The following is a 22,873-nucleotide window of genomic DNA, read 5'->3' on the forward strand; positions in this document are numbered from 1 at the left end:
CAGAATTAAAAAGACCATTTTTTCTTAAAAAATTGAAAATACAATCAAGTTGGTCAGTGTCACCATTGCCAATGATACTGTCCAACATCAGGGGTAAACCCTTATAAAACAAGTGTCTAATATCGTGTCGCCGCTCACGGTCATAATGACAGCACAACAGTAATATGTGGGCTGTTGTGATTTGAGTGTCACAAAGGCTACACATTGGTGTGTCAATACCAGATAAAAGAAAACAATGAATTAATAAGCTGTGACCAATGCATAGCCTTGCCAGGACAACTTCCTCCTACCGATGTTTATGCAGAGCCAAAGCCCCAGATGGTGAACAGGGTCCACCATCTTCAAGGCCAAGGTCCTGGCAGAACCATAGACCAGTTTCGATCAAATCACAGTACAATAGATCCTGAGCATAAAACATTGATTCGCTCCCCAAGAGGTGGAAGAGAGAACATGGAGGATGTTCAGTGCCCTTGTACACTTGACACATAGCTGTTCGATGTGTGGAATGATAGTAAGCTTACAGTCAATGATAAGCCCCCAATAACTTTGCCTCGAAGACCACATGAATAACAACATCACTGAGACGGAGCTCGGGATTGGGATGGAGACCCCATTGGCAGCAAAAATGCATGCAAACGGTTTTGGAAAAAGAAAATGTAAAACCGTTTGCAGTGGTCCACGTCAATAAGGGATTGAGGGCAGTCTGAGGCTGCTGTTCCATAAACCTTACATTCAACAACCAACATGAGATGTAGAATTGGTTGACATAGAGCTCATTTGCAACGGTTGGAGGAAGGTGTGTAGCGATAGCATTAATTTTGACACTAAAAAGTGTGACACTCAAGACGCAGCCCTGAGGAACTTCAAGTTCCTGTGAAAAGAAATGGGAAAGAGTCGAACCCACAAAGACTTGGAATCGCCTGTCCAGTAAAAAGTTCTCAATAAAAATGGGTAAATGGCCATGCAACCCATAGGAGTGGAGGTCCTACAAAATGCCAAACCTCCACATAGTGTCATAAGCCTTTTCAAGATCTAAGAACATGGAAACAAGATGCTCTCTCTTGAGGAAGGCTTCCCTGATCGATGTTTCAAGTCAAATCAGATGGTCAATGGTGGAGTGCTGTTGATGGAACCTACACTGGGTGGGCGAAAGGAGCGTGTCTGATTCGAGGAACCAAACAAGACAAGCATTAACCAACCTCTCTAAGACCTTACAAAGATAGCTAGTCAAAGCAATGGGATGATAATTAGAATGAATCTTGGGATCTTTCCTAGGTTTAGAGAAAGGGAGGAGAATAGCCTGGCATTAAACAACAAAAAACATACTCCTGCCAGATCCAGTTAAAAATAACCAGAAGAATAGCAAGAAAGGTAGAAGAAAGATGGTGCAGCATCAAATAATGAACATCATCAGGTCCGACCAATGTACTGCCAGACTTATGAAGAGCAAGTTTGAGTTCCACAAGTGTAAAGGGGTGATCGCTCTGCCCGAGACTTGATGACCAAGAAGGCAGGGGAAGAAACAGAAGAGCTACATGCATGAGAAAAGCTGTGGTGGAGAGTATCAGCAATGCTCTGAACATCAGCAACTTCCTGGCCATTGGAGAGGAAGATGGAAAAGGGATGGGAAGCATACCTCCAGTGATGTTTCTAATCTTGTCCCTTATGGTTTTGGAACTGGTGGTAGAAGTAATTGATGCTAGCAGTGAATTTAATACAAACCTCCCTTTGGCTTTGACGTCAAAGGTCGTGGGCAGGGGTCAGAAAAAGAGGGGTGCCAGCAGAAGGTATCCCAGGAATGTTTATGAGCCTTCCATGACTCCACCACAGATGAGGATACTGTGGAAAATGTGTCGAGGTCCGAGGAATAAAGTGTGCAGCTGCCTGGACGATACAGTCAGTCATCTATTGATTAAAGACAGATAATGGCAGGATCAAGTTTGGAGAAAGTGATGAAAGAGGGCCAGTCATCCTGGTCCAACTTACACAGTGGCACATGGGTCGGGTGGCAATGAACATGGCCAACCTCCTTTGAAATGAGAGGAAAATGATCAATGCCCTGTGGGTCACTGTCAACCATCCAAGAAAAGTGGGAGAAAAGTGAAGGGGAGCAGATTGAGAGATATATGGCAGAGAAAGACTGACTAGGTGCATAAAAATAAGTACAAGATCCAGAATTGAGGAGAGAAAGGTTGTGATCCAAGAGCATATGCTCTATGGAATGACCCCTCCAATCAATATCAGCACCACCCCAGAGGGGGCTGTGTCCATTAAAGTCTTCCAGGGTTAAAAAGGGAGATGGCAACTGTTCAAGGTGAGCATCAAGGTCCGCTTGATCACAAGTCTCTCCAGTGTACGACCATGCCATTTTTCTTTATGAGAAGGAGGTCTATCAACCTCTATGGATCCTGCCCTTGGTCGAGTGGGCAGATCTCTGTCATCAGACTTGGAATCCAGCAACTGAGGATGTGATCAAATGATTGTCCTGTATCTCGGGAGCCAAAGAAGAAGGACCCAAGCAGACACTGGAGGTGGACCCAGGCAAAGACTGGAAGGAATGGTGGAGACAGAGATTGGAGTAGATGTAGACTGGTCAACTCTGTTATCCATGGAGGGCAGAAGACCCCTCACATGATGTGAAAAGACTCAGACAGATGCACGGAAAGGTCAGTCTGCACTCCCACCATAGCAATGGAGCGTAGTGCTGCGGCACATGTCTGAGACGGAGTAGGGAACAATAGCTTCTGAGAGAAAAGGATTGAACCCCTTTCCTATCTGACAGAGTGTTGGGTAAGAAGAACTGGTCTGAGGAAGTAGAGAGAATGAGAAAGTGGTCTGTGGACAAACAGCGCAAATCAGTCTGACCGGTGATATCCGTAGGTCAGCAGCCATGAAAAATAAACCTGCAGGTAAAGGGGATACATGGCATATAAGAGTCAGTCACAAACAGGTATAGAGAAAGAACACGCAACCTGAATCTACCCATTATATAACTGGAATGGTCATGTGGGACTAATTACCAAAAAAAAGATGTGAGGAATCTGGAGAGTAATGGGGACTCAAAAATATTTAGTTGTGATAATCGATTGGTAGTTGATAAAGGCCACTGTAAACAGTGGCGATTGTGGAAGATGCAAAACCTCTGTCAAAGAGCCATGTCGAAAAACAAGTTATGGTTAACATCATTTATTGAAAAAGGTTAAACTTCCTCTCAATACAACAATGGCATTTGTGGAAGATGCAAAACCTCTGTCAAAGAGCCAAGTCCAGAAACAAGTTTTGGTTAATATCATTGATTGAAAAAGGTTAAACCTCCTCTCAATACAACATTGCCAATATGTATGTCATTACCTTTCAGATGAAGCAGAAACTGAGCCAGATACATGTCAACCTTAGAAATCAAACCTCAATGCTGTGATAAAGACAGAATAACATCTATGTTAGAAGCCTGAGCTTCTGGATAGCTGGGTGTACCATATCCAATTATGGCTGCCTCCACACAGAGAGAGCGTAGAAAAAAGTGGAAGAGTAGGACATACCAGAAGAGACCACAGAAGCAGAAACCCGGGTGTATTTGCCAATCTGGTGCATTCAACAGGAACTGACAATGGGTTGGAATAAATCATATTTTGTACCCTGGATAACATATGAAGTAGAGAGATGGCTGAGAGTGGTAATCCTGTTCTGTCCAGAAAGAAAACATCTAGTGCCAAGGCCCAAAGATGAGGTACTGGAGATCAAATTGCCAGTAGTTGAGTGATCCAAGATAAGACTAGTCCTGAGAAAGGAGGTCCAAAATTGGAAAATAAGAAGCCCTAGACCACACGCCTCCTTGATGCAAAATATGACACCACAGCAGAACAGCCAGAGTGAAGCCTTACGATTCACCCCTTTAGAAGCCCAGACCATAAGAACTTGCCTGTTGAAGAGCAAGAAGGATGAAAACATTATGACTCTGGAATTCCAGACTGTTGGTTTATGTGCCCCATCCCTGAAGCAAGGCATTCGTGAAGAGAATGGAACTGTGGATAAGGTGGCAGTAGAGGAACCCAAATTGTATTAGCATCCCGACTTAACCCTTCGAGATCGAAAAATGATTCCCACTAAGGAAACTGGGGAACCAGGAAATAGATGTGTATGATCCTTGGTCACTTAAAGACCAACAAAAGGATCGCTTCTTTTCTCATCCCAAAGGCACAAATGATTCAAGAAAGAACCATCCATGCAGTGGTAGAAGGAGAGATGAGTAAGAGTGTGGCATCCTATTCTATAGCATTGAGCAGGATGGAAGACAGCTGAGAGATGAAAAATAAAATAATACCCAAACTGATGACATGTTGAATTGGAGCAAGAATAGAGGTTGCAGTCCCAAAAGAGAAGCCTGTCTGGGTTGTATCTGAAAGTAGAATCAGGGTGTGATTGTCTAACAATTGATGTGACATTGCTAGCAGTAACCAGCCAACCAGAATTAAGGGATGAGAACACTCATATGATACAGCAGAACCAATATTAAGCCTATGTGAGACCAAAGGAAAAAAACTCAGAACTGCAGAACCTGACCCTTGTGCACCACCAATGCCAATAGTGGTGGGACTCCACTTTTAAGGCAAAGTACAGATAGGAGCCAACTAGAACCAAGTTAGACATTTACAATCCCAGTAAAAAAATCAAAACAGATTGAGAAATAATTAACTTGTGAACCTCAGAGAATCTAGGCAATGATATATACAAGAAAAATCGATGACTGGACACCAATCTCCTGTCTTTATAGACCCAATAACTAACAGGAATAGAAACTTTGAAGAACTAGCCTGACTTTCTCACTACTCCCAGACCAACCAGACTCAGATAACCCTAGAATCCTGATGAACTGCAGGAGATGGAAACCCTAAAGGTTGGGTGGATAATAGTGGAAAGATCTGAACTGAAAGACCAATTGTGATCCAAGGATCTGCAGAGCTTCTGGTTAAGATTACCACATGTCCAAAAATTATTGTACCTGAGCCTCCACAGTTCCTGAAGGTATACAATAATCACCAATGCTGCTGTCCATTCAATGAAGCAGTGGAAATCTTGGATATATACAGAATCTATTCTGAATACCAATGTACCAAGGAGCTGATGTCGAGGATCAGTACTCACTAATAGGAGTGGAACTAGCACCCCCCTGTAGGAGCCAATGAAATTCGAGACTCCAACAACCACCGGGAGGAATGTAGAAGCCAAAAATTCAACCAATGTGCATACTAACAATTGATCCAGCTCGTCCTCAATGAAACTGGTGATCCTGAGAGTCTTCTAACAAAGTGAAGTGAAAGGAAACAAAATGTTGAAGTTGAAATGTAAGTCTGTAGACATCAGGTGACACAGACCTATATAGGTGAACTACAAACTCCACCTTAGAACCCCAAAATTCAAGGAGCAGATAATATTTCAGAATCGAAAAAATGCCTCCAACTGGTGGTGGTAGGCAAAATCACGAAGTGTTGACAACGTGTCGGATAAGACCCAATTGTCACTTCACGTAACTAAAAAGTAAACCTTCCAGCATGAACCACAATTTCTGTGTATGGAGAAAAAAAAAATTGTTTCCAGAACTATCAGCCATCAATTAAGTCACAGCCTCAAAAGCAACCAGGAAAAAGCCCAAACCATCACACACTCGAAGAACCAACAGAAGAAAAACAAATCAAAGGCAGCTTATCCCAAAGTGGTCTCCTTTTCATTGTTTCATGGTACAGTAAGTTGTTTTTTAGAGCAAAGCAACTGCGAGTCACCTGCTGCATCCACCCTAGGGAACCAAACCCAAGCATGTGAGTCCAGAAAATTACTACTGACCCACATGGGGGATGAAGATCCAACAGATTAAAAGAAGGCAAAGGAAAAAGCAAATCCAAAGGCCCTCCACAATCCCGAGGATCACTCTCAAATGCAGCCTCAGAGCCCCAAGAAGGATCACTAGAGACCCAAATATGTCTCCATCTCACTACTGTTTAGATCCCTGACAGTCTCAACCTAGAGTAACTCCCCCACCCCCCGATTGTTGTGCTGCACTAGATATCAGAAGTGGGAGAAGAGAGAAGACTTAATTGGCTTCAGTGCTGAAAATAATCACTTGGGAATTCATACCATAGTCAGCTTACCAATCAGAAGAAAGAATTATTTTTATTTATTTATTATTATTGTTACAAAATCAACTAGATAACACGATAACATTAAAAATACCTCCAAACATCTTAATACTGGGAAACCCATTAGGGATGCTTTGTCAAGAAAAAGTGATAAAAGTATCTGAATGAAGTGCTTATACACAGTACCAGGATAGAGGATACACTGACGTAGGTGGAGAGTATCACAGGATAATTATCGCCAAGGGCAAATGAGTGGGATATAAAAGATTGGAGCAAGCAAGAAAAAATCTTACTAATGGCAAAGATTGTTTGTTTTGAATTTTGTGCAAAGCTACATGAGGGCTATCTGCACTAGCCATTCATAATTTAGCAGTGAAAGACTAGAAGGAAAGCAGCTAGTCATCATGACCCACCATCAACTCTTGGGCTACTCTTTTACCAACAAATAGTGGGATTGACTGTCACATTATAACACACCCACGGATGAAAAGATGAGCATGTTTGGTGGGACAGGGATTCGAACTAGTAACCTTCAGGTTGCGAGTTAAGTGCCCCAACCACCCGGTAAAGAAGAAACCCAGGTAGTTGAGTAATAGCTGTAAGTGACAACGGAGGTATGTTTTGGAACTAAAGTTATCAATATATCTCAATTTATTTTGTTGTCAACAAAAAACAAGTCAAACCAGTCCATCTTATTCAGATTTTTATCTTTCTTTATATATATGAGGCTAATGGCAGTCCAATTTTCAACATCATAGACAAATTTAAAAAAGTGAGTCAATAACAGCTTTATATTGCACCAAAATGAAAAATGTTATAAAACAGACCCTCACTAAAATTAGAAAATAATAGGACCTTATTTTATAACAATTTTTCCTAACTTTCTTCCATAATGGAAAAATGGTACTTCTTTCCTTTTTAATAATGTACATTAATTTTGTACATTTATTATTATCAATGAAACTAATTTTCTTACTAAAACTTTTAAAATTGTGGTAAAATGAGTTTAACGCAGAATGTCAAAATGAGTCTTCCTAGCAAAGAATCATTGTGATATTTCAGAAGAAAAGTGACTTTTTGTGCTGGAGAATCCAAGTGTACCTTATGAATTGAATTGTTTTGTGACAGAAGGAGACACAAGTCTTTTGTACGAGTTCATTTCATACCAATTTGAAGGAATTGTGTAGTTACTCAATGTTTGTAAGTTACAAAAGTATTTTTTACTTCAGTATGAGTATCAAGTGATCATGTCTCTGTCTCAGCAGAGCTGGCTAGTATAGACAGCAGTAGGTCAGGCCATAGGTATTAGGTAGCTCCTCCTTAACCCCAGAGATGATAGCAGACCATGGCTAGCCTTTCTTGCTATGCTTGATGAAATTAAGTAATGAAACAGATGTGGAAAATGTATCAGAGAGATGAGAATTGCATTATTGTTCCTGTTTTTATATAATTTGTTTGTGTTAATTTAAAGTTATTATTTTATATTATGCAGTGTTTAGCCCATAATTGGAATTGGACTGATTATTGCATAATTGGGCAACAATTGGAATCAGTAGAATCTGTCAAACTTTCCGATCATGGAAAATCAATTGCCGAGAGATTAAAAATAACACCAACCAGACCACTTTAAACCAAACAACAATCTTCTGATTTGTAAGTATGCTTACAATCATGACCCTGTACTTTCCTTTTTCCAGACCAACCAGACCACTTTATTCCAAACAACAATCTTCTGATTTGTAAATATGCTTACAATCATGACCCTGTACTTTCCTTTTTCCAGACCAACCAAACCACTTTATTCCAAACAACAATCTTCTGATTTGTAAGTATGCTTACAATCATGACCCTGTACTTTCCTTTTTCCAGACCAACCAGACCACTTTATTCCAAACAACAATCTTCTGATTTGTAAGTATGCTTACAATCATGACCCTGTACTTTCCTTTTTCTTTCGATATAAAGCATGAAACATTATTGTTTGTCTGTTTCTCACTTATTTACACAAGTTGATACAATGAACGAAGGGTTAAAAACAATGCTCCATACATCGTGAAGCACACCCATTTCTTTATAGACTGTACATTGCCAAACAGTCAATAACAGCATCCTATGCACAGAGCTAATACACAGTGTGTGCTTTCCGGAGGTCTACACAGACTTTTCTCGCAAATTTTTTCTGGATGAACACCATGTGGATCCCCATTAGTACTGCACTGTGTATTAGCTTGTTTGGGGAAGGCACCAAAGAGCACATGTTACATTTTTTTGTTCAACTTGGGGCATGATGGTGGGTAAAACAAAATACACAGCGTAGCTAGCTAATAAATGAATACTTGCTGTAAAATTCTTATCAATGCTATAAGTGTAGCTATTAATTTGGCCTCCAATTTTGATTTCATTCCTTTAAGTCACATGCTGAATCCTTTTTTGGGCCACACCTTTTTTTTCACATCTAAGTTGTTTTTGATTAGATGTCATGACTTGTGGCAATACACACCAACAAACCACAGCAAGTAAAAAAGTGACACTCGATAGTAACCAACATTAGCTTTAATATAGCAACTTTATTATTTGGAACAAACCTATACTTTACAGAACCTACCAAATTCTTTAAAATATATGGTGGTAGTTTTTCCTTTCTAAAACAGTATTATTAACTTCCTTTATACTAAAGCCACGAAATCTAGATTAACAGTTTCTTGTCATTACCTGCGGAAACTCCGTACACTCATATAAAGCATCATCATTTATGTTAATTGCTTATACTAACATTACATAACACTAAACACACATTAGTTAGGAGAATTAAAAATAATTAAAATTTGCAAATTTGTACTTAAAAGTTGGTAATGTATAATCAATAATAACAGTCCACATGTATGATTTTTTTTGAAAACTTGAGCTACAAGCTGCTAATCTAGTTTGCTTTGCCTAACCAATACTTATGCATCTACACAGGTTTTCACCATACAGTGTTTCTTTTCTGAATCAGCTATCTTTAATACAAGTGACAAAAAACTAAAAATGGTCCAAATCATTATAGGACAGCCCCAACCAGACATCCAAGGTTTCACTACTTGGGGTTGAAATTAAGAGGTCTTGGTCCCTATGTCCCACATTGGTGGCTAAAGCAGTTGGACCGCAAAATCACATAAATAGGTTATAGAATGAATCCCAGCCTGTAGTCATAGAGTGATGTGTTCTGAACCAATGGAACCATGATGAGAAAATAAGCAACACTGAAATGGATAAATCTTCTCCTCCACCTGAAGAAGCCCAAAAGGCAACACCTCAGGCTCGGAATGATGGGATCATGTATGCCATACTCACCAAAAGGAAACAGAACTATGCTGCTGACAAGATCACAGTTCTTTTTACCACTGTATGATCAATTTCAGCCATTTTACAAAAATGTCTAAAATGTTATACAAACATCGAGGCAGCCTCCTACAACAGAAATCTTTAAGTTGTAGTTTAAAAGATAGCACCAAGCTCAGTTTTGAGCATCAGATCAGCAATCATGTTGATGGCTGGTGGTAAGTGCCAAACTATAGTCAACACTGCATGTTTGCAGATTTTATAGATATTGCAGATAGGGTAGCCATCCTTGAAGCTGACTATGAGGAGTGGCAAGAATTGTCCAAGCAGGAGATGGCAAATCTAGGTGAAAGTGAGTCAGAAATTTTGTAGCTATATATTTCATTTAGAAAATATTTAGTTTCAGATAAAGTATGTAGCAGCGGTGGCCCACCACAGTTTAGGGTCGTCACAATGGAAAAGGGTCATAGAAGTGTCACAACCTAAACTTCATCAAAAATGGAGGAGAGGAAAGGTATACTGATATAATCAATTCATAATTATAATTAACAAGTTTTTGACCTTGTAGAGTGTTCAGAATGTTACTTTATGAGGAAATCTGCCCAGCCGCAGCAAAACCATGACTGGCCTTATTATGACCAGCAGAAGAGTAGGAGGAAGAGGAAGTGAGAAATATAACAACTATAAGAAATATTAAAAAATGCTTATTTTATACATATCCTATTGTGTTATGATACACTGCCATATATACAACTTGAATAATTCATATGGCTATCTATATATATAGATATACTAATCAACATGCATTGCATGTGGATGCATTTTCAAAACTCGTGCAGTTACAAAATCCAGTTCATGCACCACTTCAGTATAGCTCTGTAGTCTCTCCAATCCAGTGTTTACAGACCATATAGCTACAGGTATAAATATAGTAGCTATGTATATTTTATAAGCATACACATAACATGTGGTATGTTGATCACCACACATCATAGTAATCATACATGCACTACCACTATCAATGATATCAAGAGCAATAGCCATCCAATCAAAAGGTTGTCATTGTTTTCCAAAAGGGCATCATACACCAACTATGTATTTCATTAAACTAAAACTGTTTCAATACAGCAGTATTGCTATTATACAGATTAATGTCCCTGATGGACCTATATGATGGAAGCTGAATTTTTTCGTGTTCATGACAAATTTAATGAGCCAATAAAAAATGCTGACTTTGTAGCAGTGATCTCTGATGGTTGATCAAACATATGTGATGAGAGTATCATAAACTTCATTGTTTCCACAGCACAGCCAGCATTCTTCAAAAGCATTGATCCAAAAGATGGAAAAACATACCAATAAATACACAGCAAATGACTCATCATGGACCTTGGATCTAACAGGTTTTTGTAGCTGTTACAGACAACACTGTAAACACAAAGATTGCTTGGGTTCTAGCTGCAGAGGCCTACCCTAACACCACACCAATTGGTTGTGCAGCTCATGGTCTCAGCCTTTTTCTTAGAGCCATCATGGACTTACAAACTATGCAAACCTCACACAAGAGAGCTAAAATGGTGATGAAATATGTCAAGTGGTGCCAGATTGTATCAGCCATCTTCATTGGAAAGCAGAACAACTGAAAGAAAAGCACAACTCTCAAATTGCCCAGCAAGTCAAGACAGAATGCAACTGTGATCATGTACAACAGCTTTCTTTAAGGTTAAAAGAGTTCAAACAAGAGTTGGCCTTCATGGAGTCATTGGAGATAGATAATGATATGAGAAAAATTCTGATCAAAAATACATTTTGGGCTTGCATAATAAGTAGTCTGAAGATACTCGTTTGCATTGCAACTGAAATAGACCAGATTAAGGGAGATGATGCACTGTTATATGACATTCTGAAACTCTCCGCAAACTTGCATCACTGCTATGTGGCAAGAATCACCACTGCTGAAATCAGAAGAGAAGACAGTTCTGTATTTCACTGACAAACATCACAAGTTTTGTATGAAACCAATTTCATTGACAGCAAATATGGTGGATCCAAAATGTCATAGACAGGTCCTCAATGGGGAGTACACCAACAGTGTATATGTTGTGATGTCAGCTATGGCATGCCACCTTAATCTTGATGAAAGGAAAGTACCGGCAAGTTTAGCAAAGTTCCATGTAAAGGATAGCTTGTGGAAATGGGAAGAAGTTTGAGCTTCGGCTCAGAATATCTCAGCAACTACTTGGTGGAAGAGGCTATATGGTTCAGAAACCCTATCATCCACCACTTCAGTAATACTCCAAATACTGTCAATATCAGAATCCTCAGAGAAAAACTGGTCACTGTTTGGCAACACTCATATCAAGGAGTGCAATAAGCTTACAAATGCAAATATGGAAACATTAATAGCAATCCAGTCAAACTTCAAACTGTTTGAGCCAAGTACAGATGTTTCCACTCAGTTTGGAGTTGACTCTGTGGTTGAAGAAGTGGTAATTGAAAGTTCATCTGAACCTGATGGTGGAACAGAGCCAGCTGATATACAAATGGGTTGCAACTCATAGTGACTGAGAAACAGAGAAGAAGCTAAAGACAAAAAGAACTATCATAATTAGCAGAAAATATCATCATAATAAAAAAAAATCAACTCAATCTCTTGTAGCATTGTTGACTAAATCTAATGCTAACTATTTTGTAGGTGCAGTGTGATAAGTTCCAGTAAACGTGGTGAAATGGGGCCTACTTTAAGAATATTTTCCATTTCGAAAGGTTGTATTTAATTGTTTTGTTCTTTGTTATTGCCAATTGTTATTGAAACCAACACCTCATATTTTACTGGTCAGTACTTGTAGCATTTTAGTACTTTGTTTATGACAGACATGAAGTAGGGTTTTGTTTCCAAATAATTTATATATTCTTGCATTAAGAAACAAAATTGAGTTGACTGTTCTAAAATTAATGAGACAAAAGAGCTCAAATCATTTGTAACCAATGTTATGGTTTAGAGCATGACATATAACTAACCAGTACTTGCAGCATACTAGTAACCTATAGTATTTTATGCTAGTCACATCCAGTATCTTTTAAATAGCTTACAGTGTTATGCCCAACATGTTAAGCAAAACTGAATTGTGATTGCGTTATAACATTATGATGATAAAAGTGTTCAAATCTATACAGGCTTAAACACGCATCTCAGCTCCAGGTGACAGTATATTTGATGTTATAGCTTACTTAAATGGTTTCTAACCAGAATCACCTGTTTCTAAATGTTTGGTAGGATAAAAATATTTTTCAGTTTTGGAACATTTCAATTAGTGGTATGGAATGATAAGTATTATTCATATAGTTATAAATTATTTGATTTATAGCTCCTATTGAAATTGGAAATTACTTAATATTTTCTATCTCTGTGAAAAAATTCAAATTTACTGGTCAGCTTGTATGCCCAATGAACCAGTATTTTATCTGGATTTTTCTTAAAAGACAATTTTCAAAGTTAAAATGTACCCTGTAAACATCTTATGCAAAATTCCCCATCTTTATTATAAATAATGAGGTTTAAAAATGGAAGTTGATGGTTTTTTTTTTTTTATTCAACAATGGATTTAATATTGGGATATTTAATATTAAGTTAGTTTAAAAAACTCTCAACATGATCAGCTTTTCTGAAAATAATAAAAGAATTAATTACATATCTTTCATAATATGCTAGCTTGAACAGAACATTCTTCTATCCAAGATTTTTCAGTGACATAAGAAAAATTAGTAAGTGATAAGGCAAATCTAGACCCCACAGCAACACCATCAAATTGGTCATCAATATCATTATTTCTTCAGCTTTATGCCAGCATGGTATAGTGATTTGGGAGGTTGCCTTGTGAATCAAGGTCTCAGGTTTGATTCCTGTTGCCACTGAACTTGCTCATGAGGTGTTATATTATTTCTTTGTTGTGGAAAAGACAGTAAAGCTACCTGCCACTGTCCCTAATTTTGAATTGCTGACTAAAAAGAAGGCAAATGGCTGGCAGTACCCATCACATATTCTTGAGCTACTTTAATAATAAATTGTGTAAATTTTCTTTTTTACATTGTGTCATGTTTCTAACTTATAATTGCATAGCTGTACTCTTTAATGTTGAATAAGGTGGAAAATGGGTTATTACATTGTGTTATATTATAATTTGCATACCTTTACGCATTAGGATTAAATAAACCATAAATTTACTTCATCTACATTGTATGTGTATTATGTTTGTAACACCTTCTCCAACCTCCTGAATTTGTGTTCCAGTGGAAATTGCGATACACTGGCACGTCTACATCCCGCAATTTTCAGATAATGAACAAACACTTGCAAAGTAGTATTCTTTATCTACTTATTCATTGTACTTTATATCATATAAGATATTATTATAAAAATGTACTCCATGATCAACTGTGTACAAAAAAGCTGTGATTAAAATATAGCTTTCATGAGGCCTAGGGGGAAAAAAAGGCTCCACCACTAACAGTTTGATCCTTTTCTTTTAAAAGTGTGCAGAGAACATAACTAATTTTTTATATATTTATTGATTAGCAACAATTTCACCCATTATTTATACAAAGAACGTTCGTAATGAAATCATCCACAAAAAGTAACTTTGTTGGAAACTTGGAATTAGTTAAACATAAAACATCCATATCATATCAGTAAAAGATAGTTGTGTATTATTCTATCCTTATTATACTACTTTTTGTTAATAAGCCTTAGTAAATAATTTATTGTATTGTATTAATGTAGTAATTTGTGATTTTTAGTTATTCAAATGTATATATATATATCTATAAAACCTAAAAAAAATATTTTATTTCATATCCTCCACGTGCAAAATTTTTAAAGGCTTAGCAACCTACGTCAAGCAGCAACCCAGTACAAAGGTCGTAACTAGAAGAGATAATTGTTTGCTTTATTTCTTTATTTATTGTTGTATGTTTTACGAAAAATAAGTTTAAGAACTTGTTTGTAAATAGTTATAATGTATATACATATATAATGTATAATAACTGAAATGTGACTGTATTTAACAAAATACTAGTGCACTAAAACACAGCCAAGACAAGTCACTTTGTAAAGACCAAAGGTCAGTTTTATGTTATTTGATACGGTAACATGAGTGCACATGAGCCATGTCAATGTAATTTCTGTATTGTTAGCCAGACATGGTTGAAAGGTCAATTTAAAAAAATAATAAATATATATAAATGTATAAATATTAAATGTTATGAGATTTAAGATATGTAGTTTAAATATTTATGTTTACACATTATAATATGTGTTCATTCTAGAATGAAAGAGGCATAATTTATGTTTATTTTCAAATTTTTTTTTGGTGGTTGTAAGATCGTTCAAATCTACTGAACTCGTATACAGAGATTAATTACTGAAAATAAAAGATAAAATATAAAGTTTTTCTTAAGAAATGATTGATATCTATCTCGACATTATAAAAATTTTGTATGTGAGATTTAAAATTTTTCTGATGCATTAAAATGAATATTACTTTACATGATAGAGAGGCAAGATCTGAAAATAAAAAACAAACACAAGAAAAACATTGCTTTATAAACCTTAAAACTTAATAAAAAAATTAGATATTTTGCATATGAAAGCATTGTAAAGTTTACTGATAATCTGCCAAATTTCGTTAACATTCGCTTATTATTTCAAAAGTTATAGCATGAAAACTATAAGAAGCACAAAATGGTAACAAGGTCGGTCCCATGGGCCGAGCTTGTGCTGAAAGAGATAAACAGTAAATATTTATTAACAAAAATTAACACTTCCTATTTTGTACATTATAACAGGTTATAAATTTTTATAAAACATAAATTTCACTTACAACTACTTAACAGTTAAAGAAAATATTTAAAATAATGGAAGGATTAATAACAAATCTTTGATTCAACTGCACCAATCGTGTAACTTTTGATAAGAAAGTTAGGTCCACATGAAATCTAGAAATATATAGTGGAATAAAATATAGAAATTTGTACAGGGCTGGATCTGAGGAATCTCTTGTGGTTGCTTCTTCTATAGGTATAATGGTTGAAGAGGTTTTATATCTCTTCATATGCATCTCCTTTTAGCATTTGGCATTTTCATTAGCACCATGTAAATTATTCTCTGGCCTCTCTTGTTTGATCATCACATCCACGTCTGCTGCTGGTACCACGCTGAACATTTTGCTACCTTACACTTTCAAGAAGGGTTTGAATTTGATGCTTCCCACATCTATCTTCCAAGAAATGTACAATCTTGAAAGAAAATCTGCTGGTTGTCCTTGCAGTTCCTGATGCTTACTGGCTTGGAAAGAGTATCTATAGTTATTGTATTACAATAATACCATGACTCAGAAAAGTTTAGTAAACAATTTCTTCACCTACCAAAAATAAATCATTCTATCTAAAAAAGTCATTTGCATATTCTGCAAAATTTGGAAGAGAGTTGAGGAAATACTACATGCGTGCCTCCTGGATGTCTCTCAGAGCTTCATTGTTAAAAATAGGTAACTTTTATACAAGTTGCAAGTCAATGAACTTAATTATTATATATCACTTCTAATCCTGCATGCTGGTAAACTTCATACTTATTTAAAACTTAATTTTACAGGATAATGATGATGAAAGAGGTTATTGTTGCTTTTCACAATTCTGATTATTGGATGAATCCTGTTCCACTGAAATCAAGTACTGAGTCCTGTGTACAGCATAGCAAATAGTGAAATTTCCTAAGCAATCAATAGACACTCATTAATTAATCCTATGAGCTCAGTCAGTTTGACCAATTATGAAACTATGCATACTATAACCCTGAATATACCAAGTGTATTTTCACAAAATATGGCAAGTTATAAGTAAAAATCACAATTCTGTTGCACAAAAAAAAAAAAAATCTGAACAAAGTATTGTTACTAAAGATTTTTCTGTGAATTTAACACATCCTTAAGGAGCGAAGGGATGTTTTTATACTACAATTTGTTGAATATTAAAAGTAAGTTCAATCCAGAAACTCCAAAAGAGGGTGGTTTTGGACGTATCTTTGAGACAAGTTTTCATTTGTTAATTGATAAACATTTCAGTGAAAAACAGCATCCTCAAGTTTCCATACTAGCTAGTACTAAGGTCTACCTGCTGGGAGTAAATTCAGTATATATCAATAAAAACCACATTTTCAGCATCATTAATTAAGCAATTACCAAAACACTGTCAAAACTTTATGTAACAATATCCATACTCTAATACTAACAGTAGCAAAATCATCAAGGTGTCTAGTAAAACAAAAAGTTGAAAAATATGAAGTAAAATCAGGAATATCTTTTTTTTACCCCTTAAAGCATCACAGACAGTAATAGACAATAACAACTAATTATTCTAATAGCCTTAACTTCTAACCTTCTTCCCATTTGCATTAATTCTATGGTTTTCTTGTACTTTGAGCTCTCTCTCTCAGTAAATAAAAAGCAATTACTCAAAGCATGAGAACTTAGAGTAAACTAACAATCAGGTTACATCACATGACCTCAAACCATATACACTTCATGAAAGTGTCAGATTAATTTTTTATTTAATTCTTTTTTTCATTTACGTTTTGTTATATAACCCTAATTGTTTTCAATTTTAAAATTTTTTGATACTTTTGTTTAAAAAAAATACATAAAAGACATGAAATTTAACACCTACTTTACCCTTGAGGCCATCTTGCACTCATGTGCTGTGCTTTAGCAAGCCTACTTTTTCTTGCAATGCTGTTGTCTAAAACATAATTCATGTAGCTTTTAAATAAGCAACTTAAAACAAAAAATATACCATACACTAGAATAAAATGTACTAAAACTACTACAATGTACCTGGCTTTCTAACTACACTATAGATAGGTTAAAATAATTCCATTTCTACTTTGAGGAATAAATTCACTTCACATATAATATTTTCTTGCAAACTACCAACTCTGACTGCAAAAACTAAATAAATGCAAAGGTCACATACATTTAAGTTTGCTCTTCCTATTGATTATAAACATGTCCATAAAATAATGGCACACAGTTTATATAAATTCATTCAAAGCTATAATAGATGGGAAGATCTTCACAGGTGGGTTAATCAAATTTATATTTATCTCAGAAATCGAGAATATTGGAAGATTAACTTTTGTGTCTCCAACTGGTTGCCTCTCTGAAAACCATGTAAGGGAATTAAGAAAATCTACAAAGGAGAAAACAAAATCAAGCCAAGGAGGCAACATCTAGGTAGTGGAAGCATGGGGGAAAGCCAGCTGGAGGGGTGAACTGCATGTGATGGATTCATCCAGTCCAAAACCAGGCAGCATTGGGTATTTTTCTTTCAATCTGCAGTAGGAGGAGAGTACTCACTATCTATACCTGCAGAATACCCCACCCTACTTTCAACTGAGTGAAATTGATCACATTCGGGAAGAAGCCTCCATGGTCAACCACCCCAGTGGTTATGAACTGGTAAGTGACAAGGACTCCCATACTCCACTGGAAGAGGGGAGGGGGTAACAATGCAGTGAGGAGTACAAAGGAATGCAGCACTGTAAGACAGTGCAATGGATGGCCACAAAAACCCTATTTTGAAAAACAGGCCGGTCCCAATTTATTCAACTAGGACAGGAGGGATGGGCAGCGATCCCGACACTACTTTACTCATTATAGTTAGTTGGTACAGTCTGGTGAGAGCCATATTTATGAAGCAAGATACTGCAAAACAACCTCTAGTGGTCTTGTGAAACACCCCACCTCTTCATTGAGCATTATAGACTTGTACAGCTATATGGTGCAGATTTAAAGTTAAGTATACCTGGACAGGTAACACTCACCACATAGCAGGATCCAAGTATGTATAAATGGGCCACTGTAAAGGTAAGAAATAAAAAAAGTGAGAACTTACTCTGTCAGAGATAACATGGGGTATGTAAAATGGCTATAGACAGCAAGTGATAGCCAGATGAGGAAGAGACTGTCAAATAATGAAGGTAGTGCATGACAAAAGTGTGAAGTGTAGTCCACATGTCATCCTGCACTATCTCCTCTAAAGGAAGACAGAAGTGAGCAGTCAGAGATAAGGAGAGATGACAGATCTGGTGAAAGGAAACTTTGAAGATGCAACAAGAATCCTTAGACAATGAAACATAAGCCAGATGAATAATCTGACACAGCCATCCAGTAAGGTTCACAAAAGAGAGGTCCTGTGTAGAGGAGGAGTTTCACTGGATGGAAAGGTTAGAACAGGAGACATGAAAAGAAGCTGTGCAGGTTATATAACAATGAAGAAGATGAACAAGACAAAGAAAATGATCAGGATCAGAACAGGAATATAGAGGAGAAAGAGATGAAAGGAAAATAGGTGTGAATGTGCTGTTTCTTTTATGTGCTGCTGATGTTTTGGGGAAAAAACTACAATCAGGCTAAAGAAGGACATACAAATTGATGATAAAGAATGTGTGACACATCAATAGCAAAGACATTTAACCTATGATGTTCATAAGCAAAGAGAAGTAAAAAATGAGACCAAAGGGTCAAAATGGGGAAAGGGTAAGGATGAAGGTTCGAATCTAGTGGGGCAACTGGATGGGAAGGATGAAGCAGGAAAAAGAATGTAATAAGAGAGGAATGATGGAAGAGGTAAATATATCACTGAAAAAGATCAAAGAAAAGTATTGGATAATGCTTCCCTATATCCACCAATGGTAGAAACAGATAAACCATTGTCGAAGAGCTAAGTAAAAAAATTGGAAAGGTGAAGAATAGTTGGTTGAGAAGATGATAAGCCATGATGCAAAAACCAGAAACAAAAATTGCACCATTCACTCTGGTAAACCAGCAAGGAAGAAGAGTAGACAAAATAAGAAAGAAAGAAGGCTACTCATTTAGAGAGTCTAGATTGTCTCACAAGGGACTGGGCAAAACCCACATGTGAAGACAGAGCATGTCTACAGCAGGATGAAAGACTGAGGAATGAGATTGCCGGAGAAGGGACCAGGAAAGAGGAAGATGTATGGGAGGAGATGACTGAAGGAGGTTCAAAAGTGGAAACCATAGTTGTGCAGGCCAGAAAAGAGTGATGAGAAGGATTCGACATGGAGTGGTTTGAAAAAGAGAGAGAAAATGTGGAAGGAGATGGATAGCAGGATAACCATAAAGGTTGATACTAAACCAATCCTGAATGAACACATCTAAAGCCAAAGCATGCAGAAATGGAGACCAGAAGAAGGGGAAGTTTGGTAATGAGCTAAGTGACAAAGGCATCCAAAAGAAGGTTACCAAGCTGGAAGCATAACCACCAGATCACTTGAGAAGCAAGAGACTACTTCATTGGTAGAATCTTGTTAGGATGAGAGAGACGATCTGCCACAAGATTCTGAGCACCCAGGATGTGACAAGCAAGAACATAAGACTTGCTGAAATTGGGACCAGAAAAGAAGATCCATATAAACATCATGTGTGGTGAATGGAAAATGTTGTTTCACTAGCTGCAATAGCCAAAAATATAGAGAACACAAATTTACTCTTAGTCTTACAATACAGTGGATACTAGTGTGACCAACAAGTCAAGCTAGAATGGTTATTCTTTGATGACTAAACTCATATAAACTTATCATATCAGATAAACATGTATAGCTAATAAATGATGAGCCACCAAAGATGATCTCTATTATATGGCAGAAAAAGGTGACACAAGCAACAAAGTTACCAATAAGTATCCCAATAGACAAAGGTGCATATTGAATTAACAACTTCTAGAGGTTTTATAGAATTGCATCAAACCAAATGAATAAACCTAGAACCAAATATAGACCAGCAGTTCCTAAGCTTTTTTTAATGCTAGCCCCATTTCACACATCCCGAATCTGTGTGACCCTGTCTCTTCAAAAGTGTATTTCAACTGGCCCATTCAGCTTTGTTCATACAGATAATTATTACATATTAAACATATATAATTTTTTTCTACCAAACTCACAACTCTAATTTCAACCCCAGGTTTGGGAACCGCTGATACAGATAGTACACATGCTGCAACATTTGATTCATGCCTCATGTTAAGTTATGGAACAAAGTTCAATACGGAATAAGTTACTTTATTTTTATATACTAGTTAAAGAATGTTAATGATAATAGTCAACAACATTTTAGTGAAATAAGAAGACAGAAATATTTTTGTAGCTGAATAACTTGACATTACAGTAACATTTAATACACATTATACAAGTCTTAATTTTCCATTGTCTTTGTGTTTTTATTCTCTCATGCTAGTTCCTCTGAGTCAACTAACTTCATAATACTGAGCAGCATACCATTCTCCATAAATATCTCCCTTTAAATCATGCACCAACTAAAACAGCAATACTTTTTCATTGTGCTCATTCTTATGTTTTAAGAATAATACAATGAATACTCACCAGGTACAGCATTAATAAGATTGTCCACTACGACTACTTCATAACCAGCATTTAATAACACCAACACTGTGTGAGATCCAACATATCCTGCTCCTCCTGTCACAAAAATTGTTGTCCCATACATCTGAAAATTATTTTAAAAAATAAACATATCCTGAAATTCAAAATGTACAAGTTATTATTTTTACTAGTTATTTCATTTAACAGGTGTGTGCTTTCAATTAAGGTTGTAATGCATATTACTACTCACTTGGCTGTCAAGTAGTTGAATTTTTTATGTTTACTGGCAGCAGTATAACCTGAAATCTATTAAAGAAAGTAGGAAGATATACTTAAATATTATATCCAGTACACTAAAAATATTGTTGTAATTCATTGTAGACTTGAACATTCTTCTTTTTCAAGTGTTTATGCACAGGGGTAGCAGAAGATTATTTCTCTTGCCACCACATGAAATTAATATGCTACACAACTTGAAATTACCAATTACTTCATATTAATCACATACGAGACTTTTTTTTAAACCAATCATAATAATCAGTAAACACAGAGGTAACTAAATAACTTTCTACACCACTAATAGTAACCACTAACTAAGTTAGAGCCTGATAAATCAATGTCCATTGCAAGTAACAAATATGTATATATTTTGTTTACTGACTCGTTCTAAGTTACCTACTGACACATTACAGCTTGTATTTATTATAGGACATACAACAGATTAAGTTTTACAAAAACACTAACATGTTCATTCAGATAAAGCTAGATTGTTCATAAAATTATTTTTTCTATCTGTATTACTGTTAGCTACATTTTTAATGTTTTACCTTGGATATTTGCTAGAGGGTGTTTGTCATTTCAATGACATCAAGAATCTAGTAATTTTGGGCAGTATCTAACTGAATATGAGTAGTGAGTAATAAATGAGAAGTTAATGAGTATTCACTGAGTATTTTAGTTCAGTGTTAGACAATAAGAGTTATCACATCTATTCAGTCACTATATCAATTAGCAAGGAAATTCTGTAAAGTTTTGTATTTGTTAGTTACTGCTGTTTCTGTTGAAAGTGATAACACTATTTATGAACTTAGGCCTACAACTTGTGTAAAAAGTGAAGGTAGCCTATAACAAATGTTGCTGAAGAAACAAATTAATCCACTATTATTACATGAACTGAACTTCACATTATTTGTACCAAATAATTCGACAGAACCCACACAACGATATAAAACATGGTAAAAAATTATAAAAAAAATACTGTTGATATTTGTAAATACTAGCCAGGGTCAACTACACATATTCATTTGGAGTTATTAAGTACTCCTTTATTAAAGTATTGTTACTTCATCTTATTCAATCTGAAAATTGTTCAACTTTTTAAAAAATTCATATTCACTTGTATGCTCCACAGATGCCAGTGTCCTGTGAAACCAAAGAAGCTATTTGTTGAAATAAATATCAATTACTCAGCAACCAAACATTTGATCAAAGGAAGAACCTGGCTGGATATTCATAATCTGGCTGAAACACTATTCATTACATCTCTATTTCTAATAACCTAATAGCTCTCTACTGTCTTTTTCATTTCCATAAAAATAGCTCCTTAAAGTTTCGATTATCATTTTGAAAAACAAGTTTTATAGCTTTAGTAAATAGATCACAGAATTTTTGTTTTTCTTTACTGAACTTTCAAAAAAAATACAAACCCGTACAAGCCGAAACATGTACCATAGAACATTATCACTAATACAGTGAATAAATTCTCTCTCTCTCTTATTACATGAAAACCTTTGTGCCTTAAAAGATATTAATTAGTATTTTAGATGCTTAAAAAATTGTGGAAAAGTTAAAAAGTAGATAAAAAGCTTCATGGAAAAAAGCAAAGTAATGAACTAATAATGGCTGGAGACGGCTTAAATGGGTAATGAAGAAAAACTTTAATATAAGTTTAACATGACAGCAAATG

General features: G+C 36.1%; 1 protein-coding gene across 7 annotated transcripts in view; it reads right to left on the reverse strand.

The window, feature by feature from the left end:
* LOC106468886 (UDP-glucose 4-epimerase-like) overlaps window positions 1-22,873 on the reverse strand; it is a 111,529-nt gene that overhangs the window by 68,100 nt on the left and 20,556 nt on the right. For all 7 annotated transcript variants that reach the window (XR_002612745.1, XR_002612746.1, XR_002612747.1 and 4 more), the window contains exon 2: window positions 20,908-21,031. Coding sequence is in view for 3 of the 7 variants with exons in the window: in XM_013929334.2 (XP_013784788.2) it covers window positions 20,908-21,031 (124 nt within the window). In the remaining 4 variants the exon portion in view is untranslated. The remainder of the gene's footprint in view (window positions 1-20,907; window positions 21,032-22,873) is intronic.

This window comes from Limulus polyphemus, unplaced genomic scaffold (genome assembly GCF_000517525.1).
Source record: "Limulus polyphemus unplaced genomic scaffold, Limulus_polyphemus-2.1.2 Scaffold3204, whole genome shotgun sequence".
Taxonomy (NCBI): domain Eukaryota; kingdom Metazoa; phylum Arthropoda; class Merostomata; order Xiphosura; family Limulidae; genus Limulus; species Limulus polyphemus.